At 47.9% G+C, this 24,285-nt stretch overlaps 1 protein-coding gene across 1 annotated transcript in view; it reads left to right on the top strand.

Moving 5' to 3' along the window:
• Positions 1–24,285, top strand: part of CRISPLD2 (cysteine rich secretory protein LCCL domain containing 2) — a 50,772-nt gene that overhangs the window by 21,824 nt on the left and 4,663 nt on the right. The window contains exons 8-13 of the mRNA XM_058528400.1: positions 1,173–1,239; positions 1,754–1,884; positions 3,658–3,701; positions 5,261–5,333; positions 7,756–7,831; positions 15,245–15,378. Of these exons, the coding sequence (XP_058384383.1) occupies positions 1,173–1,239; positions 1,754–1,884; positions 3,658–3,701; positions 5,261–5,333; positions 7,756–7,831; positions 15,245–15,378 (525 nt within the window). The remainder of the gene's footprint in view (positions 1–1,172; positions 1,240–1,753; positions 1,885–3,657; positions 3,702–5,260; positions 5,334–7,755; positions 7,832–15,244; positions 15,379–24,285) is intronic.

Below are 24,285 nucleotides of genomic sequence, written 5' to 3' on the forward strand. Positions count from 1 at the left end.
GAGGAAGATTGGCTTAGATGTTAGCTCAGGGCTAATCTTCTTCAAGCAAGAAAAGAGGAAGATTGGCAACAGAAGGTAGCTCAGGGGGAATCTTCCTCAGCAAGAAAAAAAAAGAAAGAAAAAGAAATGTAACCCACCTGACCTGCAAACACAAGAACACCCCCAGGCTCTCTCCTAAAAGCTTTCCACCACCCAGGCCATCAGTTTTTTGCACACAGTGCTTTTGCAAAAATAACATTCACTGGGCTTTTTTTTTCCTGACTTTAAAGGTATTTTTGTTCATTGTAAGTAATTCAGGAAAACAACAACAACAAAAAAGCATAAAAAAAATAAGTGTCCCAGAATCTCCTCAATATGGGCAGCAATTTGGTATAGTTCCCTCCAGTCTTTTTTCTGTGCACCAATTAGGCCGACACTGCTTATGAGATCCTGTGTGTTATTGTTTTCACTTAAGATTTCCTGAAGTCAGTAAGTATTCCTCAAAAACTTCATCTCCGGTGGCTGTACAGGCCTCTGACGTATGGCTGCACGAGAACGTTTGGCCATTCCTTTGACCCCTGCTGGCATATTTCCAGTTTTTCATAATTATAAACAGTTGGAATAACGTAGGCTGACATTCTGACTTTCTGTTTGGAATATGCACTAATAAGGGAGGCTGAAGAATCAAAGGTTATGAATTTTTAAGGCTTTCTGGAAAGAGTAATTTATACTTTTTCATGAACGTGAACACCATTATTGGGTTTGATTCTATTGAAAAATCCTTACAATTTGCCACCTAGAAAATGGCATCTCCTTTCAGTTTACACTTCTTCGATGACTGACATATGAGGATTTTTTTTTTGGTGCCTTTGAGGCCACTTGTCTTTCTTCTGTGAATTGTCTGTCTATTCATATCTCTGCCTTCAACTCGAATCTTAAACACGTGAAAATAGTCTCTAAGAAGGTCAAATAGAATCTTTAATTATGTTCATGGGACTATAAACTTCAGCCTGGGTAAGTTGTGTCTTGCTCAAAAACAATGGATTCTACATCACTGAAGCTTTTCTACATGTAATAATAGAGCTATTGAAGAAAAAATTCTATATGTAATAATAGAGCTATTGAAGAAAAAATTCGTGGTGAGATTTAATCAACATGTTTGCCTCTGAAAATCGCTCTCTCTTCTCCATCAGGTACCAGTGCCCAGCAGGCTGCCTGAACAACAAGGCGAAGATCTTTGGGACTCTCTTTTACGAAAGTGTAAGTTTTGGGACTCTCTTTTACGAAAGTGTAAGTGTGACCACTATTTCTTTAAATGGCTTGTGGGACCCCCGACGTGCGTTTTTAAAGAAGGCTGGTGGTTTTCACGTGCAAAGATTTCCTTTCCACTCCTGCGTCCAAGCCTACGTTCCTAGAGCTTCTCCGTGCGTAGTGATGGGCTCACAAACTTGTGAAGCCGCTTTTGGGATCCAGGGCTGACCCTCAGGGAGACCAGTCTCCCCTTAGCCGGAGCGCTAACATGCTCCATTGGATGGGGAGAAAGGGCTGTTTGTCACCGTTCTCAGTTGGTAAAGCACCTCGGATGGGTTTTTTAAGGTAAGCGAGCCCAGGAACAAAGACGTGTTCCAGAGAGTGGTCAGGGTCAGAAGTGGGGTGGGCTTTGGCCTGACTCGTTGGCTTCCTGTGGGTTGAGGACAAACGTCTCCATATTTCTGAGAGAGGTTGTCGCAAAGATGAATTCCGATGTACTTACATCTTACCCCGCCTTCCCCAGGCGTCCAGCATCTGCCGGGCAGCCATTCACTATGGCATCCTAGATGACAAAGGGGGCCTGGTGGACATCACCAGGAACGGGAAGGTCCCCTTTTTTGTCAAGTCTGAGAGGAACGGTGTGGAGTCTTTGAGGTAACTATTCTGTGATCAGCGTTCCTTAAAATGTTTGTTTCTGGTTATGAAAGTATTGTCAAAACTTTGAAAAGTACTGAACGATGTGAAGCAGAAAAAAATAGAGATGACTTTCATCCCATAACCCAGAAATCGCCCCTATAGGCAATTTAGCATATTTCATTCCAGTGTGTGCGCATGCGTGTGTGTGCGCATGCGTGTGTGTGCACACGCGTGTGTGTGCGTATGTGTGTTTCATTTGGTTGAGTTCTGATTCTTGCTCTTTCTCCCTTCCTAGTCACCGAGAGCTCTTCAGACACATCATCGTTAATGGTTGATGATGTCCTTAAGTTTGTAGGCTAATTCTCCATTAGCACTTTTTCTTACTTCCTGAGAATGAGGCTTTTCGTTTTTAAAATACACTACTTTTTTTTGGCAAGATATGCTTTTCATGTAAGGTATGTGGATGGATGATGGGGCAGACCGTCCTCGCCATTCTGACTTTTTGGGGAGCGGTGGGGGAGGCCTTGAAGAGCGGCAGGAGGCCATGTCTTGATCTGTCCGTGGAATCAGAGGCATAAGGTGACCTGGGAGCACGGACCCCAATGGGGACCGTGGGGTCAAACAGACATGGCTCCACCTCTTCCTTGTGCATGACCTCCGGCCAGTTCCTTTACCTCTTCTGAGTGGCAGTGCCCTCGTTGGTAAATGAAGGCCACAGTAGGACCAGGGCTGACACCCAGCTAATCGACAGTGGGACAGCGTGTCAGGATCCCCGTGTCAGGTGCCCACCCCAGGGTCTGTGACAAGGGAAGCACCAAGCAAATGCTTCTGCGACTGTTACAAAGTAGCATGTCCCGTCCGAATCGTGGGGCCGCTAAGAACATTTCAGAAACCGCTGAGTCACTGCCCTTTGAGAGGTCTCGTTCTCCAGGTGGTGCTGCAGTGTCGCCTCCTCTGTCTCAGCTCGGGACAAGGGGTTACGTAAACAAACCAAGAGCAAGGAAATCTAAGTGAAAGCACAGAAAGTGTGCGTGGAGATGTCACTGGGGCAACCTCGACCCCGGCCTTGCCGGCACTGGGGGCTTGGCTGGGTTCAGATCCTGCATTACCTGGGACGCTTGTCCTGGAGCCATTTCTAGTCCCTTCCAATGGCCAACTTTGCCTCTATAGTGGGGTTCTTCACCTTTTAGCACCCAAGGAGTCTCTGAACATCAATGCAAGGCAAATTAAAGCTTTATTTTCACTAGCCTCTAGTTGACGTGTAGTATTTCCTTCTGTTATGGACGTTGGCCCCAAAGCCGAGTGGCGTTAGTAGGGCTGGTGACTCTCTCACTGGTGGAAATCCACTCACTGCTGACGTCTCGACACACCGTCTCCACTGTCATTACTCTGAAGTGACAGTAGTGAGAAGACCCGCCTCTGGATTCGGTTTTAATGCGTTAACGAACAAGTACCTCTGTCCTCTAACGCAAATTTGTTGTAATGTTTTGATAGTGATATTACTAAATAACGATTTCCTTTTAATCTTTTAAATTTGTGTGCATTTTAAAATCATTATTCTGAGAAGGGGTCCTCAGTCTTCACCAGGCTGCCTGAGGGGTCCTTGGCACTAAGAAGGTTAACAAGCCCTGCTCTAGAATGTTCTCATTCCAGATCTTCCTCTAGAATGTTCTAAGAACTTTCAGGCTGATGGGAAACGAGTGGGAAAATGTACAGTTGAGGTTGTACGTAAGGAGCCAGCGTGCACTGGAAGCAGTTCTGTCTGCATTTACCTACTGTTTTCTTTTGCAGCAAATACAAGTCTTCCAGCTCCTTCACGGTGTCAAAAGTGAAAGGTAAGCTGGCTGGTCTTTTCTTATGTGACCGTAGTACCCGGGTTTCTTCAGTGTCCGTGGAAATTGCGTTCCCCTTAGTTATTGATTTCATGGTTATCAAGCTGGCTAACGTTGCTGTTCTCAGCACTGTAGACACTTTTTTAAGAGGTTCTTTCAAGAGATTCTTGAACTGGTTTCTAAACATATCTGAACTTGGCATTGGCCCTAGATTGCTAAACCAGAAACACAGGCCTGGGGTTCCCAGCCAAATGTTGCAGAAATACTAACGCCTGGGTTTAGAGTAGCTCATAAGTTGCATTGGGAGCATCAATTTCTATTGATTAATAGTGGCTCCCTGGAGCATTGTGTTGAGAAGGATTCTGAGGCCTCATTCTGGGTTTGGCAGAAAACAGAGCTTGATAGATTAGAAATGTCTGCCATGGACCAGAGAGGGAAACGTGGGGAAGTATGTGGCACATATGAACAAAAGACTTGACCTAAATTCCACCACCCAGAGATAACCACTCTGAACATTTTGGTGGATATTTTTACAGTTTATTTTCCCTATGTATTAAGAGTATATACGTTGGTAATAGATACATTGATATACTTTTAAAAAGCGAAATGGAATTACATAAGTTTGGTAACCTGATTTTTTTTTTTAAATAATAATGCGTCAGGAAGATAATTCTGTGCCTTTAAGTGGTCTTCTAAACCTAATTTTAGTGATTTCATTGTATAGCAGTCCCTTGGTGCCTAGACCAATCCCCTTTGTTGGGTTGCTACATAGATCCCCGGCCCTGCCAAGCGAGAGACTGGACCAGGAGTCTGCAAAAGACCGCCCTCAGGGCCAAATCTTGCCTACCATCTGTTTTTGTAAACAAAGTTTTATTGGCACACAGCCACGCCCATTCACGTACACATGGCTGGTGTCTGCGACAACAGCAAAGTTGAGTAGTTACAACACAAGCCACGTATTTACAACAAAGCCGGAAATATTTACTCTCTGGCCCTGTAAGAAAGAGTTTGCGGAGCCTGGACTAGAGGAGGACACACTGTCAGAGACCGCGGTGGCCAGTACAGAACCGCTCTCTTCCCTCCGTTGTTTGGACACAACCTGTGACCCTGAAGAAGGGCTCTAGACTCGGAACCTGAAACCTGCGCCCTCACCTGTGTCTCTCGGGGGGTCTCTTAGCTTTTCTGGACCTCAGTTTCCCATCTGTGTAATTAGAGCAATACCTGCACGAGGATCCAACGTGATAAAGTAGAGGGAAGGTTTCACAGTCAAAGAGCCTGTGCAAGTGAGAAGTATCGCTGGCCCCGCGGAGGAGCGAATGAGGGTGGGAACACCCTTGAACTGTAAAGACACTCAGGCTGTGGGTCTGTCTTGTCCCTGAGTGGCCCCAGGTGAGGGGCCGGGGCACTGGGGCTTGGCCCCTGCTGGCTTCTCACGCCAGCTCTGTTAGAGGGCCCAGTGAAGCCCCAGGGCCTGGTTGTCCAGCAGCCCATTTCATAGGTCGGTAGTCTGAGGCCCGGGCTTGCCCCAACCTGACCCTTTCCCGACGTGTTCCTGTCCACAGTGCAGGACCTGGACTGCTACACCACCGTCGCTCAGCTCTGCCCATTTGTGAAGACGGGGACCCATTGCCCAAGGTAAGGCCCGCTGGCGCCTGGTGTTGCACACACGGGGCCTGAGAGAAGAAGGCGCCATGCTGGGTTGGGGACCGTCTCAGGGCAGTGAAGCACAACTGAGTTCTAGAGGTGGGCCTCATATGTGTCCACCCAGGAAACCAGTCGCTTCATGCTCAAAGTCAAGGGCCCACTAGACCTTCCCTGAGATGGCTGGTTCTCCAGCTTGGCTGCATGTTGGAATTGCCTGAGGGGCATTAAAAGAACAAATTCCTGGGGCCCCTGCCCTCACCACAGAAGTCCGAATCTCTGGGAGTGGCCCAGCAGGGCATCGACATCTTTAGAAGCTTCTGGGTGAGCCCGTGTGCAGCTAGGCCCCAAGCCCTGCTCTAGGGAGCTTAACTGAGAAGATGGCTTTGTTCCTCTGGATGTTACCTCGACTTGTGGGAGAGAGCGCTTGCACGTGTAGAAATGACTTCATTTGCCTCTAAGCTTCATTTCCCAGGTCCCCTCAGACAGACCTCAAGATTTGTCATTCCCAGTCTCTTAAATCAATCTAGAACTCTGGAAGCTGCTGCTGCCTGTCCCTTTCAGTCAACTCGTTGATTCTTCTACTTGATCTGTGATATTTTCTGTAGATCACTTTAGAACCAGCCTATTAAAACGCAGCTTTTCTGAGGTATAATTTGCACACAATAAAATCCACCCAATATAAGTATACGATTCAACATGTTTTGACAAATGTACACAGTCATGCCGGCACCACCACAATCAAGATAGAGAACGTTCTCATCATCCCAGAAAGTTCGCTTGTTGTCAGTCCCCCTGCCTCCACCTCCCACCGTATCCCTGCCAACCACTGATTTCCTTTCTGTCACTGTAATTTTGCCTTTTCTAGAATTTCCTAAAAACGGAGCCGTCACAGTGTGTAGACTTCTGCGTCTGGCTGCTTTCACTCTGCGTGATGCTTTTGAGATGCGTCTGTCTTCTTGAGCACATCAGTGGTTTATTCTTTCATGTCGCCGTGTGGCGTTCCATCCTGTGGATGTACCACAATTTGTCTAAGGAGTAGGTTTCAGGTGCATCTGCCAAAACCTTAATTAGCTGATTTTTGGAGGATGATTCATCATAACAAAATGTGAAGGGTGTCCTGGTAACATTTGTCTCTGAAGTACCTGTTAGATTCTCTCAGAAGCTGAGTGACGTAGCGTCCTGGGAACCCTCATCCTGGGCCTGGAGGCCTGTGGGTTCTCGAAGGGAAAGACTGACTCTAAAACTAGTAGGTGGAGCCCCCCGAGGTGGGAGCGGGAAAAGCCCCCAGAGAGTGCGGTGAGGGCGGGAGTGGGGCCCTGACTCCTCCCCTTTGCTCTCGCATTGCCCGTGAGCTTTCTCACCGGCTCCCACTGCCCGTCTCCCGCGAACATTCAAGAGGGGATAACAACCTTTTAATAGATTTCCCCACATATTAAAGAGAAGCAGAAGGAAATAATTTCAGAAAATACAAACAAATGAAAAGGAAAACTTGACATAGTGCAAGTATACAAAGTATAAGTTTTTGACTTGCCATTCTAAAAGAAGAAAGAACTTTCTTATCCCAATTTTTTCCCTCTATTTTTAAATCTCACACACACATCCCGTCTCTCCACCCACCCCTACCCTCTCCCCACACGGGACTGTGTCAGCTTCCCGGTCTCTTCGCCTGGCTGTCTCCCCTCCCAGAATCCTGCCTGTCTTGGGGCCAGATGGCTTCTGGCTGCCATTTTGGTTTCTTGGTCCCTGGGCTCCAGGCCATTTGTGCTGTTCCAGATAAAGACAAAAGACCTTTTCTGAATTAAACTCATGCTTTTTCCTGGTTTGGATCTCTCAAACCACCGAGGGTCCACCCATTTCCAATTTGAGGCGCTGTCTTCCTCCCCTGTGCCCACAGTGGGGGGCGGTATGGCAGCTGACACAGCGGTGATCTAACCCTTTCTGCCTCAGGTTATCAACGCCCCCTCCCTGGAAAGTTCTGTGACTCACTGAGGTGAGGGCCCTCCACCCTTTCCTCCCCCACACAGGGAAGTGGCCTTTAAAAAAGTCTATTGATTATAATCTCCATAATGTACCCACAGTATGAACTGGCTAACACCCAAGAATGGGAGGTAAAACCACTTACAATCCCATAGTCACCCCTCTTAGATAGTTATTCCCTCTCACCTTGTTGTTTGTGTGTATCTTTTTGTATGGGTTTTTTAAATTCTATATGCACTGTTTAAGACGAGGGAAAATATCTTCACCACTGCTAGGGTGGGAGAAGTATATTTTTTTTCTTAAAGAGTAAACTATATGGTAGTTTCCTTTCATCTAAGTACTCAAATCTTGAAATTCAAATAGAGGGCCAGCTGTTTCTCAAGAAGTTTTGTTTTCTGCTATCTTAACCATCACACAAATGCTTCTTGTTTTCCAGAGTTCATTGTCCGGCGTACTGCAAAGAAGAGCCGTCCTACTGGGCTCCCGTGTATGGGTCCAACATCTATGCAGATGTGAGTATGCTGGCATTTTCAGTAACCACCTCTCAAAGCCCATTAAGACCTCAGAAACCATGTTCCAAGGTCTGGATTCCAGAAACCGGAGATCTCATTCCTGTGCCTCTAGCTAAATTTAGACCACTCATTTCTGCAACCATTGCCCTAGTTCCCCATCTATAGAGATATTAGTACTTCCACCTATGTACGCAGGTATACCTCATCTTACACAGATGTTCTTGTAGTTTGGTAAGTTGAATCCTGCTTCCCCAACGACGTGCATTTTTAATGTGTAAGCGTTCATGCATCATACACTTCATTTCCCTGGATAGTTAATAATCTTTCCAGCTCTAATGATGCATTTTATAGATACTGGCCCACTCTACTCACTGCATTTCTTTTTGGCTGTGTACAAACTTACCTGGAAGCACACAGAATGCAAATCACGCTAATTTACTACTTGTTAATAACCACTCTTATTACATTGGAGTCTCTTCTTCTGTATCTCCCTCCTAACTTGAGCAAAGAAGCTTTAGCCAGATTTTTCTTAAGTGAATCCTCCAGAACGTAGTCTGTTCCCTCCAGTTACCCAGGGTTTAAGGACATGGTGACCCAGAAGATGTGAATGTGGTCACAGCTCTGCCCAACATGCTGTGTGATCTTCTTGCCAAGTCTTTTACCTCTCTGTAGAATGAGCCAGCTGGGATTTTCTAGTCCAGGGAATCTTCAAGATCTAAAATTCCGTGATTAGATCAGCATCACTCATTTCTATTTTTACTCAGCCTTTTCTCATCTTCATTTTTATGGTTCTCCCCCATCCACCACTGCCATCTTTGCCTCCATCTGCCTTCATTTGTTCCAGTTTCCTGTAAATGTGAGGTCACTGAGTTCTGTAAGGTCAAAACAACCTTCATGGCTAACCTTTTTTCCCCATGACTTTTCTTTCCTCTTTAAATGAGTCTTCTTTCTTCTTAAAAGCTGTTCAGACAAAATCAAGTTTTAAAAGTGTAATGAAGGAGTAAAATAATGTATATCAGTTATTACACTAAATATCTGAGCCAAAGTCTGCTATTAAAAGACAGAGACTTTTATTTTTAAATAATTTAAAAATAAAGGGATAGGCCAAGTGATTCTAACCAAATACAAAGAAACAAAGAAATAAAGCAGGAGTGGCAATATTGCTATCTGATAAAGTGAAATTTAAGGTTAAACATGCTGAATGGGACAATGCAATTCATTATGCAGTGGCACAAAAGGTATAATTTATGAAGATGTGAAAATCAAATCTGTATGCACCAAACAACACAGCAGCTAAACATATAAAGCAAAAGAGAAAAAAAGGTTAGAAATGCAAGGAGAACTAGATGAAAATTTAGTATTAATATAAAGCTACCTTTTACTGTGTTTTAGGTTCTTTAAAAACACCATCTCTAGATATTGTTTTCCCAATCTTACAGACAAGGAAAATGAGGCTCGGAATAATCTGCCCCAAATCACACAGCTATCACATGACAAAGGTGAGACACAAATGAGGGTGTGTCTTGCCTTGGGCTCTGTTCTTTTCCTACTCTATTCTGCCTAGTTTAGTGTACCTTCACTCATAATTACACTGATGTGAACAGGCATGTGGGTGAAAACCTATATGCAGTCTTTGACTGACTCGTTCACCCGAGTTTTAAGATTTTGGAACCACAGTGCTCATGACAGGGCTCGGTACACAGTAATTGTTCAATGAATGTTTGTTGAAGGAATAAATACATGGAGATACTATAGTGGTCAGTGCTTAAACAGCTCTCCAGAAAATATAAGAGGGAAGGAAGAAAGAAAGAGAAAAAGAGAGAGGGAGAGTGGGAAGGAAGGAGGGAAGGAAGAAAGCTACCTCCGTTTCAGAGGTTCTTTTCTGGCCTTGGTTTCTAGGTCACTCTGTATTCTGGGAAATGACGATGCCTTTTGGAAAATGTCTGTTTAGCTAAGAGATTTATTTTGGGAGAGTTGTCTCCAGACCTTCGAAGGGCCTAATAGTGCCGGCAGTTCCCGCCTGCTCACCCAGGGTGAATTACTTGGCAGACCCCGCACTTTGTGGTGAGCTGCAGGCAGGAGGAGCATCAGGGTGGAGCCCGAAGAGCAAAGGCTGGGCCAGAAGACGCAGGTTGAAGCCCCAGCCCTGATGTTTACCAGTTGTGGGATGGTGGGCAAGCCTTTCCTCCCCTTTCTTATCTGTCCTTCCTGTCTCCCCGGGTGGTTGGATAAGTTCTCACACTTGCGTGTGCATCAGAATCCCCCAAGGCCTTGTTCAAACAGATTTCCGGGTCCCACCCCTGGTGTTTCTGACTCAGAGGGTCTGGGGTGGGGCCACAGAATCTGCATCTTTAACAAGTTCCCAGGCGACACTGATGCTGCTGGTCTGGGGACCAGACTTCGAAGACCACTGGGTTAGAGATGACAGTCCCTTGAGAATTTTTGATAATGGTGATGGTGACAGTGATGATTATGGTGGTGGTATTTGTCTTATTAACTAACATCTATTTAGCACTTACTGTGTGCAAGCCTGCATTCAGCCGTTGACCTTATTTAACCTTCACGATAGCCCTTTGAAGCTCTTCCTGTCCCATGCAGAACAGTGTACAGCTTGCTGGCTCTGGGGGGCAGTCCTGGCTCTGCTGTTTGCCAGCTGAGTGATTTGGGGCAAGTCATTTAACCACCCTGAGCCTCAGTCTGCCATCTGTTAGGAGGGAATAATAGTAATAATAATAGTATTTGCCTTGTAGGGTGATTGAGAGATTACTATATCAAAGCATGAGAAACACTTAGAACAGGGCCATCTATGGTAAATAATCAAAAATGTTACCTATGATGATCTCTACTTTATATTGAGAAAATAGAGGCTCTGGGGGTTAAAATAGGTCATCCAAGGCCACACAACCAACAAGTAGTGAAGGCAGGATTGGTTTGCAGCATCTCTGAGACCACCTCTCTGCTGGTAACAGTTATTAATAAATATTCAGATATTCGTGTTGCTTCGGGCCCTGAGAAGAGAAGGCAGATAGCTTGTACCTTGATGGAAGGAAGCTTGTTGAGAGGAGAGGTGTGGGAGGAAGAGAGAGGACCTGGAAGAAAGTGTTTCCTGGACATCAGCGGTTGAAGATGTGTGTATTGATAACGGACGAGAACCAGGCCTATCACGTGAGAAAGATCTGGCCGTGGGTGAGGTTTTCACATTCATGGCCCATGGCTTGATGTTATCACAGAAAACTTCCATGCCACTGGCATCCAGAAATCCTCCAGGGACAGGAGGCAAAGGACTGTCACAGAGGGCACGAGGCCAGTGTGTTGCCTCTGGGTGGCATTCAGTCAGGAGGACGCGCCTCCCTGGGCAGGGCCTGCAGGAGGGCGAGTTCAGGATCAGTCCCTCCTGGTGCTCCAGCGGAAACATGCCTGGGGCCTCACTTCTGGAAACTCGGCCGGCAGAGTGAGCAACATCCAGAGAGACAGAAAACACGCCAGTTCCGCCTGCCAGTGAAAACAATAAGCATGTTTGTGCTCGTTACAAAGCTCACCGCCGCTTACAGTGAAACTAGAGGAATTCTAAAATGATCATTTCAATTCAGAAGTCTCCTTGCTTCTCTTGGAGAAGGCTGCAAATTTATTGCTGCTTAATCTTTTGGGGGCACAAACCCCTTTGAGAACTGGAAAGTTGTGGATCCTTCCTCGAGGGAAAAAACAAGGGCTTCCTTGTGCAGACAGGGTGACGACTGTGCTGGTTGGCCTGGGACCGAGGGGTTTCCTGTGCTCAGTGCTAAGACCAGGACAGTTCGTGCAGGCCCCATAGGCTCACAGAGGTCAGCCTGCAAGCTCAGGGCCTCACAGACCCTTTAGAGCTGCTGCGGGCTGAGGAGCCCTGCCCTCACCTGTGTGACTTATTTATTGAAGAAGACAAGGTGTGTTAGTGCGGGGTAGAAACTGGCCTCAAGTTAGTCAAGGTGAATCAGTCTTGGAGAGCAAGACATCCAGTTCTCAAGTCTTTAGTATGTGTGTATTGGCTCTAAGACTCTCCACCTTTTCAACAGCAATATTCACTTCCCAGGGAACAGACAGGGCGGGGTCTTCTGCTGTGAAGTGATTTTTTCTTCTCATAGGAAACCAGCCACTTCTCTGGAATGACCTGGGTTTGAGGGACGGCAGTAGCTGACCGTCCGAAGGGCAGCTCCCTCAGGGAGGAACGCTGTGGGTTCTGAGCGGACCGCAGCTTCTGAGCAGTAGCGAGCACTGATTCCAGCTGATATTTCAAATGGGTGTTATCCGAGAGCCCACTTCAGTCTGGTGTCAGAACCCGCTGGATGGGTTGCTTGTTCCATTCAAAGGGCAGTTCAGGGTACATCTTCCAGACTCAGACGGACCAGGGACAGTAGTAAGGACAGGAAAACAAAGAGACTCAGAGGGCGGTGCCAGGGACAGAAGCTGTGCTGACCACTCTCCAGGGTGCACTGAGTGCTTCTGGAAAACATCCTCCCCAGGGCTGGGGTGTAACTCTCCTCTCTCTCTCGTTCTGGTAAAATACACACAACATAAAAGTTCCCTCTTAACCATTTTTAATTGTACAGTTCGGTAGTGTTGCGTATATTCACATTGTTGTGCGACAGATCTCCAGTTTTTCATCTTGCACATCTGAAACTCTGCACCCATTGAACAGCAACTCTCCATTCCTCCTCCCCCCAGCCCCTGGTAACCACCTTTCTGCTTTCTGTTTCTCTGAATTGGACTTCTTTTATCCCTCGTGTTAAGTGGAATTTGTCTTCTTCACTCCCTTGCTCTTTTCATGAAGGAGGTGCCGGCTTTGTTAAGCCGGGGTCAGGACCTTAGTCACTCTGCAGGTGATCACTGGGTCCTGGGTATTGTGCACAGGGGTGCCATTGAGAGACAACGAAGCCCAGACCCGCCCTCCTGCTGAGTGACCCATGGCCTTGGTGGTGTTTAAGTTTTCAAACTCGGGACGTGGTCAGCAGGGGCCTCTGTCCTCCACTCCCTGCACCACACAGGGGTGGCTTAAAGCACAGATAACCCACCCTCCACCCTGTCCACCCTCAACCCACAGTGTCCGCAGGCTAAGCCCCTAGGATGGACGCAGACACAGACACAAGCCGCTAGGTCGTGAATGAAGCAGCGCTGGAGGCAGTCTTCATGGCTTGTAGACACTGGGTCTGATGGTTTGTCTTTAAGTTGGCGAGTCGCTGAGCTAGACTGGGCAGCTGACTCCATCAGCCCCAGTTGAGCATGGAGTCAGATGTCACTGGGGTGATTCTCCTGTGACTCTATCTTCCATATAATTAGAAGTCATCAAACATAAGACACGTAATAACTAGGACACTTTTGTTATAAGACAGTGGTTAGAAGCTGTATGAGGATCCCACAGCTGCTGTAATGAAGGACCACAAACTTTGTAGCTAAAACAATACAAATTTATTCTCTCACAGTTCTGGAGGTCAGAGTCCAACACAGGTCTCACCAGGCTAAAATCAAGGTGTCAGCAGACCTTCATTCCTTCTAGAGGTTCTAGAGGAGAATCTGTTTTCTTGCCTTTTTCAATTTCTAGAGACAGCCCACATCCTTTGGCTTGTGGCCCCTTCCTCCATCTGCGAAGCCAGCAATGGCCAGTGCTATTTCTCATGCTGCTTCACTCTGACTCAGACCCTCCTGTCTCCTTGTAAGGACCCTTGTGATTCCACTGGTCCCACCTGGATAATCCAGGATAATCTCCCCATCTCAAGTTCTTCTTAACTTAATCACATCTGCAAAGTCCTTTTGCTATGGCAGGTCACATGTTCATGGGTTCTGGGGATGAGGATGTGGACATCTTTGGGGGCTATCATTCTGCTGACCATAGAAGCATAGACTTTGCACTCAGCCAGGCCTCAGCTGGAATTTCTCCTGAACAATTAACTGTCCGCACGGCCTTGGCAAAGTTATTGAATCTTGCTGAGCTCATGCTTTCTGACCTGTAAGATGGGAAGTCACCCATCTCATTGGAAAATTAAATGAGATAATAAGTGGAAGGCAGTCAGCCCAGGGCCTGGTATTTAATCAGCTCAGAGTCAGTGTTAGCTCTGCTTCCCGTGAAGGAGGCTGTTCACCCCACAAGTGGATTAGCTCAGCCCATGTCTGCAGCCTTGGCTGCGCCTGAGAATCACCTGATGAGTGTTTAAAGTACTGAGTCTTGAACTTTGCCCCAGAGCAACTGAGTCCAGTGGGGGTGGGAGAGGTTGGGGGACCTGGGTATTGTCAGTGAGTAAAGATGCCGCAGGGGGCTCTGAGGTGCAGTCAAGATTGAGACCCCTGCCAAGGCCAGGATCAGGTTTTAGCACAGGCCAGGCAAAAGGATCATAGGAGTGGCAGGAGGCCAACCCGCCTGGTCCTTAACCTTGAATGTGCGTCAGAATCACCTGGCCCTCCTCTGGGGCCATTCTGAATCAGTAGGGCAGGGTGAGGCCCAGGAGCCTGCATCTTTAGCCAGCACCAGCCACCCCACCCCTGAATGAATTTCCCCAACTTTGAGAAATGTTGATTAATTACTCTCAGACAATCCATCCTGAGGATCATTTTTCTACTGGGTAAGTTAAGGCCCTAATGAAAGTTTAACTCCAGGGTTTTATTCCCCAGGAACTGGATTACTTGATGACTTTAGAAAACAGCACATCCTGCCCCTCCTTGAGCCCAGCAGCTCCCTTGGCACCTGGAATAAACCTAAACTCCCTGTGGCCCTCACAGCCCCACGTGATTGGCCCCTGCTCACCTCTCCCACCTCTCCCACCACATTCTGCCTGACTCACTATGTTCCAGCCGCCTAGCCCTCTTTCTGTCTCCTGGACATCACAAGTTTGCTCCTACCCTAGGGCCTTTGCATGAGTTGCTCCCTCTGCCTGGCATGCTCTGCCCAGACATATTCCCGTGGCCGTGGCTGGTTCCTTTTTGTCATTCAGATCTAAGCTCAAATGTCACATCAAGAACAGTCTTCCCTGATTAACTGTTCTAGAAGAGCCCCCTCCACCCCGTCACTTTATCTTATCTTGTGGTCTGGTTTTGTTTTCTTCTTAGCCAGAGTTGCTTGTTTGTGTGTTTGTTAACCTGTCTGTCTCCCTCAACTCCGCGAAGGCAGGGTCTCTATTTTGTTCCCTGCTGAATTCCCCTGCATCTAGTACAATGTCTGGCACGTCGCAGGTTCTCAGAAAGCATTTGTTGAACAAATGAATGCATGAACGATGGCTGTCTCTCTGGAAAGACCACTGAGGAATCAGGGTGGTGATGGTCATTTCCTAGGGGTTGGCATGGTCAACGTCCCACCAACCAGGCGGCCAAGTAGTGGTTGACGCCCCAGCAGGGCTTCACCCGGGAGCCCGACCCCCTTGACACTGATCGCAGCTCTTCCTGCGCTTCCAGACCTCGAGCATCTGTAAGACCGCCGTGCACGCGGGAGTCATCGAGAACGAGAGCGGGGGCTACGTGGACGTGATGCCCGTGGATAAGAAGAAGACCTACGTGGGCTCGCTCAGGAACGGCGTTCAGTCTGAAAGGTAGGGCGGTGTTCTCTGACTCTGGACACCCAAGGCCTGCAGGGGTGGCCCCTGGGGGCCTGGGAGGAGGCCAGAGATGGTGCCCTTTAAGATACAACTTGCATACACCTGCATGAATTCTTACCAGAACACCCAGGACAAACCTGTTCTCTTCTCTTCCTTTCTTTCTTCAAAATAAGAACTTTTTTCTTTCTCTTACCAATGCATGTTTTTGTAGAAAATTGAGAAACATCAGATATGCCCAAAGCAAAACAGTCATCCGTGACCTGTCACCTGGGGGAGTTTGGTTAGATTTTTGGTGTGTGTCCCTCTGCTCCTTTTCCCGTGTGTGTGCCTGCATTTGTTCCCCCACAAAACAGTGAGGTCAAATCGTAGTTACATAATGGTTATATATAGCTATATAATAACGTAGATACATATTGTTACACAAAAAAGAGCAGACAGCATGGAGTCCGGCACATCTAGGTTCTGACCAGGTCTGTGACCTTGAGCAAGCCACCCGATTTCTATGAGCCTCAGTCTTCTCACCTCTGATGTGGGGATGACAGTCGTCTCTGCCTCCTAGGGGTGTTGGGAGGATTCACTGAGATGCTGTCTGGCTCTTCTTCTAAGGATGCCAGTCATAGTGGACTCGGGCCCACCCTCATGACCTCATTTTAACTGAATCACCTCTTTAAAGGCCTGATCTCCAACTACAGTCATGTTCTGAGGTCCTGGGGGTTGGGACCTCAATATATGAATTTGAGGGACCCAGTTCAGCCCATAACGGAGGGGAGTGCTGAAGGTTTTCTGTTTGAGGGGCCCTCCTTAGAGAGGGGATATAAAATCAGGAAGACAGAAGGTGCTGGGCCCCGTGGAGCTTGGCGCCCGTCCCCGCCCCTCCGTCCTCCTCCAGAGAGCCCTGTATGTGAGGACACTGCCGATTCCAGCGGCACCGAGTTGCACGTGTTGCTTCCTGGGGGCCCTGCACGGGGACTGCCTCAGCCCTGAACAGCTCGAGTTAACAGTTCTGCCTTTTCTCCTTGGAAGTTTGCAAGCTTTGTTTGGGAAAAGCTTAATGAAGGGAAATTCCATTGATTTGATGGGAGGGAAATGAAGCAGCTGATTAGGTGGAATTTCCTGGCTGGGCTGGAAAGAAATCCCAGGACACCCATCTCTTGGGCTCTCTGTACCGCCGTAAGAGACAACGGTCCTCGTGAGCAGCGGGGTGAAGCGGGGTGGGTTGGCCCTTGTTCCTCGGCCAGTCTCATCCCTGAGGACATCACACAGCTCCCTCAGGGCTGCCCACACCGCTGATTGTGCGGCGCCCGCAGGAGGGTGTCTGGGGAGGGCAGGGGACTGAGAGTGGGTCCCCGAAGTGGCTTCTTTCACACTGTCACCCCCGCTCCCGGGGAAGCCCATTGGTCTTTCTTCCCGAGGGACCCACCTGAATTGCCGCTGCCATTGTAAGTGTCCTGCAGGCGGCTTTCCCAGGCCCAAAAGTGGCAGACGCCCTCTGCACTACCAGAAAGATCTCAGTGAGTGATTTTAGCCCCAGAGTGGAGGCTCTGCTTCCCTCCCCTCTCCGATTCTTTCCCCTGTGACCTGCGGGCTGGAGTCTGCGATGATGTTTGAGCGGGTTACTCAGCCCTTCTGTGCCTCAGTGTCCTCACTTACAAAGGGGAAAATGATAGTACCCACCCCGTGGGGTGGTGGGAAGACAGTGGGTCTCAAAGTGGGCTCCCTAGACCAGCAGCGTCCAAACCCCTGGGAGCTTGCTAGAAATGCAGATTCTCGGGCCATCGCAGACCTGCTGAAACAGAAACTCCGGGAGTGGGCTGCAGTGTGTGTGGGAACACGCCCTCCAGGGCCCTGACCCACGCTGGAGGATGACAACCGCTGCTGGAAGGACGACGTGAGGGCCACCGTGTCCCTGGCACGTAGTGACACCGCACGTTTCTGATAGTTTGCGATTGAGGGCCATTCCTTTCCCACATATTCACGGTGAGCCAGGACCGGCCAGGGTCCACGGGCACCGAGATGACAGAGTCTACCCTGCACACACAGAGGGGAGAGGCCAGGCCAGGAGGGCACGCGGGCTCCAATGGCGTTTGGGACCCTGCTCCACTGGGTGTCCTTGGGCAGGCAGTGTCCCCAGCCTCACTGCCTCCTGTGTCAAATGGTCACTGCAAGGGTTAAATGAGATAGCATGCGCAAAGCACTTACCTGGTGGCTCATAGTAAGTGTCCAATAAGTCCGGGGGCCCTCGCTGCTGTGACGTAACTTCTGAGATCTGTTGCAAACCTCAAGACGCTGTGGCTCTTTTCACGTGGGGGCAAGTGACTCAACTATAAGGAATAGCCTACATGGATCATCTTTCAGGACAAGGGAGAAAGCATTTTATAGGAATTCCTTCTTTCTTCCTCGCATCCATCCTTCCAACATGCACTCGCCTATCAGGCGTCATACACTGGTGAGTCCCTATGATGTCCTGGGCACCGGGACCCAGCAGGGAGCACACAGCCTGGTCTCTGCCCCTGTGGGACTTGTTGTCTAGTGGGGGGACAGCTGATGCAGAAATAACGATTTCAGTAGCAGGGCACAGGGCACCACTGTGATGGAGGGGGACAGGGAGCAGAGCGTTGCAAGCAAGGCTCTGTCTTACTGTCTGGAGGCTCTTCCTTGGTGACGTGGCTCCAGCAGAGACATCTGGACGCCTTGGGCATGCCATGCCCCATCCTCCTCTTGTTTAGTTCGGACCTCAGTAACCCTCTGCACAGAGACCAGGGCTGAGAAATTTCCTTGGAGCCTGTTCCCATTAGGGACTGTGGGAACCAAGCCTGGGGCCAGAGGGTGGCTCTGTTCCCAACGTCTGTTGGGACCCTGGAGTGGTTACAGTTAGTCCCAAGGGAGATGTGGACACTGGACACACTGCGACCCATTCACGGCAAACTGTGTTCTAAATATAGGGACTCCTTCAATCAATCAAACAACAGACAAAAACCTCCTGAACAGAGTTCTCAGCACACCGGCCAAAAGTTGGTTCTGCTTCAGTTTAGCAATAGTGTTTTCTAGAAGGGGATTTCCTGAAAGTTTTGAAAGATGATGGTGCAGAATTGGGACAACATAAGAGAACAGGTGCCTTCTCTCAGACACACGCCCAGGAAGGACAGCAGAGGAGGGAAAAGGTGTCCGGAAGAGCTTTTGATGTTGGGACTGGGGTTTGTCTGAATATTCTCAGGAAGAAGCTAGACATCTAGATGAATATCAGTTCAGAATTTTTTCTTAGACCAGGAACATTTTTCAAGACAGATTTCACAAGGAGATTGGGAAATATACCAACAATGATGTAACATTCTTGGTCACTTGGTTTTAACAAACATAACCTATAGAGAGAGGTAGGTGGTATATATGCAGATGGACTTTCATCCAAATAGTGGATCAGTTGACTAGCGTTTATGGGCAGCTCCTGTGTGCTGGGCACTGTGCTAGGGGCTGGGGCCACAGCAGGGACAGAAGAGACAAAACTCCCTGTTCTCAGGGCCTTCTGTCTACTGTGGCACGTCCAGCAGATGTGGACTGTGAGCCACATATGGGATTCTAAAGTTTATAATAGCCATGGTAAAAAGAAACAGAAGGGAAAATTTAGGATATATTTTATATAATCCAATGTATCAAAAAATTATCATTTCAATGTGTATAAATAGAGAAAATATTGAGAAATTTGCATTCTTTTTTTTAAATAAGATTTTGAAGACCTAATGTGTAGTTTACACACATAACACATCTAAGTTTGGATGAGCCATGTTTCAGTTGTTCAAGGTCCAGGCTGGGCTGGACCAAGGCTGGGGGTGTTAGGTTCCCTTTGCTGTGCAAACAGGTGGGTTTCCCTCCAGCCACCCATTTCCCAGTGTTCTAAGGTCTGTACACACATTAGCTCATCTAATTCCCCCAGCAGTCCCATGAGGCGGGGTCTTCAGCTTTCCCCATTTTGTCAGTAAGGAAAGGGAGGCACAGAGAGGTTAATCAACTTGCTCAAGGTCACCCAGCCAACAAGCAGCAGAGCCCAGACTTGAACCCAGGCTGCCTGCTCCAGCATCCATGCTCTTAACCAACACACATGACTCCTCACTGCAGACAAGTCGCTGAGCTTGGGGCACAGGCCCTTCCCAGAAGGGGCCAGGGCAAGCCTTGCAGTGCTAAGGTACACTTGTGTCTAACTTAAAAAATACTTATTAGAGGGGCTGGCCCCATGGTCGAGTGGTTAAAGTTCTGCATGCTCTGCTTCAATGGCCCAAGTTTGCAGGTTCGGATCCCAGGCGTGGACCTACACCACTCATCAAGCCATGCTCTGGCAGCGTCCCACATACAAAGTAGAGGAAGATGGGCACAGATGTTAGCTCAGGGACAATCTTCCTCACCAAAAAAAAAAAAAAAACTTATTAGGAAAAAAATACATACTTATTTTTAATAATAAGTCTAGGGAGTAGAAAGTAAGGGTCCCCTCAGGCACCCTGTTAACCTCTGTTACTTGCTCATTTTTAGCTTTTCCTGGCCTTTTTCACCCTGTGCACATAAAACATGCATAAAAATAAAAATAGAGGTCACATTATGCACACTGTTCTGAAACTTTTTTTCCCTAAAATATATTTTATGTTGTATGAAATAAGATAAAGAGGTTTGTCGGTTTGCTGGGGTTTGGGCTTTTGTGCGGATACTTCATTCATCGCTCTGTATGTCCCCACTGCGCTCCAGTCCCGTCCGAGTTTTCCTGATGGGAGAACGGGGTTTGAATCTAGTAGGCGTGATGGCATCCACAGCTCACGGCCCGCTGCGCGGCGCTGACCCCAGTGCCGCCCCTGGATGAGCACAGTCACGTTCACAGTGTCCCCGAGGACTGGGTACTTGATGGGCCCTGCTTTACAGGTGTGGAAACTGAGGCTCAGAGAAGTGGATTAACCACCCCAGGTCCTACACATAACATCTGAGACTGTGTCTGCCTGACTCTTGAGTTTTCCTGAAAGATCAGTAGAGGAGTGAGACTCTGGGAGAATAGGGTTAGAATCCTTAAAAAATATATATATATACACACACACGCATGCACGCACGCACGCACGCACACACATATATACACATAAGAACATACCTATACATGTATACGTATAAATGATGTTCCTTAATAATAAAATACATTTAAAAAGCCAGACGAGCGACCAAGTGTTCCTCTTCTGCTGTCCTGGTCACACTGGGTTCCATGGCTCCATGGGGTGAGCTGCCAACTCATGGACAACTCCTTGGCCCTCCCAGGACGGTCACCCTGCCCCAGAGCTGCCAACTGCCCTCCCTCTTTGACCCAGTCTGTGTCGTGAGGTGCCACATGGCGATCGGTCCCTCCCTGAGGGATTCTCCTGGCCGGGATGAGCCTGACGTTTGCGGCCCCTCGTGGGCCTGCACCCTCCCGCCTCCCGAGGGGCTCCCCACATCTGAGCCTGGCACTGCGACCTGCCGTTGGCCCATGTCGTCCTCGGGTGTTGTGGCCGCAGCCCGTCCATTCAGGACAATGGTTAGGAAAGGGTCCCACAGCCTCCACAGACCTGGGTCCATGTCCCAGCTGCACCTGGAACAGGTGTTCGATTTGGGACCAATTGTGTCACCTCTTAGAGCCTTGGTTCCCTTTCTGTAAGCGGGGAGAACCATAGCGACCTTGTGGGGTAGCTGCGAGGAATGGGTGGGGTGAGATGCGTAAGGAGGGGATGGCGTCTGTCGTGTGTACTCTGGTGCCGGGCAGAGCTGCTGGCCTGGAGAGGCGAGTGGCCATCAGAAGACCGGGAGCCACTAACCAGGGCTGGGGGTGGCACCACCTGAGGCTACAGACACTTGACATTTCCAAGAGGGCCCTTGTCACAGCTCGGCTCAAATAGGTCAGCTGAAGGGAACTTCCCAGAAGTTTCCAGGCCATTTCAGGTTCTTTCCAGTTCCACAAGGGAATTTTTGTGTTGGTTTTCTTCCTTCCTTCCTCCCTCCCCTTCTCTCTTTCTTTCATTTATTTTTTATTGAGGTCACATTGGTTTATAGTGTTATATAGATTTCAGGTGTACATCATTATATTTCACCTTCTGTATAGACTGCATCGTATTCACCACCAAAAAGTCTAGCTTCCTTCTATCACCATATATATGTGCTCCTTTACCCCTTCTGCCCCCACCTACGCCCTTCCCCTCTGGTAACCACCAGTCTGTTCTCCTTATCTACATGCTTGTTTGTTTATTTTCCACATATGAGTGATATCATATGGTATTTGGCTTTCTCCCTCTGACTTATTTTGCTTAGCATAGTACCTTCAAGGTTCATCCATGTTGTCACAAATGGCAAGATTTCATCTTTTTTATGGCTGAGTAGTATTCCATTTTTTATATATACACTGCATCTTCTTTATCCATTTGTCTGTTGATGGGCACTTAGGTTATTTCCAAGTCTTGGCTATTGTGAATAATGCTGCAATGAACACAGGGGTGCAGATATCTTTTCAAATTAGTGTTTCATGGTGGTTGTATTATTAATTTTTTGAGGAATCTCCATACTGTTTTCCATAGTGGAGGCACCACTTTGCATTCCCACCAGCAGTGTTTGAGGGTTGCCTTTTCTCCACATCCTCTCCAACGCTTGTTTTTTGTCTTTATAGTAATAGCCATTCTGATGGGTGTGAAGTGATATCTCATTATGGTTTTGATTTGCATTAATAATTAGTGATGTTGAACATCTTTTCATGTGCCCGTTGGCCATCTGTATATCTTCTTTGGAAAAATATCTGTTCAGATCCTCTTCCATTTTTTAATTGGGTTGTTTGTTTTTTTGTTGTTGAGTTGTATGAGTTCTTTATCTATTTTGGAGACTAGCCCCTTATCAGATACATGATTTGCAAATATCTTCTTCCTTCCCTCCTTCCTTCCCTGTTTCCTTCCTTCCTTCTTTCTTTTCCTTCTTTCCTTCTTTCTTTCTCTTTCCCTCTCAGTCTCTCTCCCTCTCTCTTCCTTCCTTTTTTTTCTTCTTTTAAAAATAAGATTAGAGAAACTTTAAGAAATAGTGAAAATAATTTTAAGAAATTACTATCACAGAAAATCCCATACCCAGAAACAACCACTGTAAACATCTGGTATATTTCCTTCCAGAGTTTTCCTGTTTACACACAAATACCTTATTTCTTATTTTTTTGTTTTTGTTTTACAAAAAAGAGATCAGACTGTCTGTATCGCTCTGTGAATTGTTTTTTTCAGCCAGCAACAGGTTGTGACTGTCTTTCCAAGTCGTGTCTGATGCAGCCACACCATGGTTTCAGTGGCTGTGTACTGTTCTGTCGTGTGGCCAGACCATCATTTGTTTACCCAGTTGATGGACACCCAGGGTGTCTTGTGTTTTTCTTTTGCTGTAATAAGCAACACTGCACAGAACATCTTTGCACAAGCCCATGTACTTCCTCACAATTTCATTAGGTAACTTCCTTTCAGTAGAACAGCCACAGCCACCAGGTGGATCTCTTTCTGTAATGCACAGCTGTCTCTGTCCTGTTTAAGCCCTGCCCCCAAGGGCTTTCCATTGTGATAAGAATAACATCCCCTCCCCTTACCACGCAAGGCTGCATCTGATGCCGCCCCGGCCCAGTTCTCCACCCTCCTGGTGCATGGCTCCTCCTCATTACAATGCTTCACCTCGCTGGCCTTCTCTCTGATCCTTGAACACACCAACATCACTCGCACCTCAGGGCCTTTGCACCTACTGTTACCCAGCCCTGGACCCTCCCAGCTCCTGTATGTTCCTATGGCTGGGTCCCCCTTGTCATTCAGATCTACACACAGATGCCATCTCCCTGAGGAAGCATTCTCCTACCATTGAGTCTGCAGTCACCCTTCTGCTCCCCAATCTGATCTGATCTGACCCCATCCCCCCGTGTTGTTTTCCTCCAGGAACTGCTACTCTCTGAAATTATTTCTTACCCATATTTAGCTGTTTATCTCTCACCCCCAGCCTGTAAGCTCTATGAAGGCAAGAACCCCATCAGTTTTGTTAACCCCGGGTCCCCCACACCCAACTGAGTGCCCGGCACATAGTAGGTCCTCAGTAAACACTGGTCGAATGATGGAGAAATGGCTGAGTTCAGCAGTTTGTTCAGAACTGGTTGAGGGATTTTTAATGCACTTTATGAAAATTTCCCAGAAATTCTGTGCCAATTTACACTCCCTTCGTATAGGTGTGGGAGTTACAAACTAATCCAAAAAGAGAATCAGAGGGCAAGATTTAGAAAAGGAGGTTATCTTATAATTTATCACATCACGCTTGTTTTTCATCAAACATGCACAACTGTCATCTTACCTAGCAGAGCTGGAGTTTAGTAAATGTTTGAGGTGTGAACAAGTAGGGACTCACCAAAGGCTTTTTGAGCAGCCCAAACCGGGGGGGAGATGTCGGTAGATGGGACCGACATCTGGTGTTGTCACATCGACACTCGGCGTCATCAGCACGCTGTTCGATGTGTTGAGAAATACACACCCAGTTCAGCAGGGCCTGCTCATGCCTCCAAGGTGGATGGGTTGTTTGACAGGGATGCTTGCTAGGTCCAGGCAAGACGTCCCAGAACCTTAGGGTACCTGTCTGGATGACAGCCTGAAGGGCCCCCTTGTCCCTGGGCTGTCTGGGGCCCTGCGAATGGGTGAACCCACTGCCCATCCATAGGATTTCCCGTAGTAAGTCAGAGACACAAACTCTGGTAATTTTCCGCAACGTGGCTTGCCCGCTGTGTGGGATAGCTGAGTGCTTTATGGCTCTGGGTGGTTCTCGCAGAGTACTCATCTGGGCAGAGAATCAGGGAAGTCTTGCAGCCCAGAGGCCTGAGGAGGGACTGGAACTGAGCTTTCCAGAAACCAGCAGGGCAGC

The sequence above is a fragment of the Diceros bicornis genome, chromosome 32 (assembly GCF_020826845.1).
Source record: "Diceros bicornis minor isolate mBicDic1 chromosome 32, mDicBic1.mat.cur, whole genome shotgun sequence".
NCBI classification, from domain to species: Eukaryota; Metazoa; Chordata; class Mammalia; order Perissodactyla; family Rhinocerotidae; genus Diceros; species Diceros bicornis.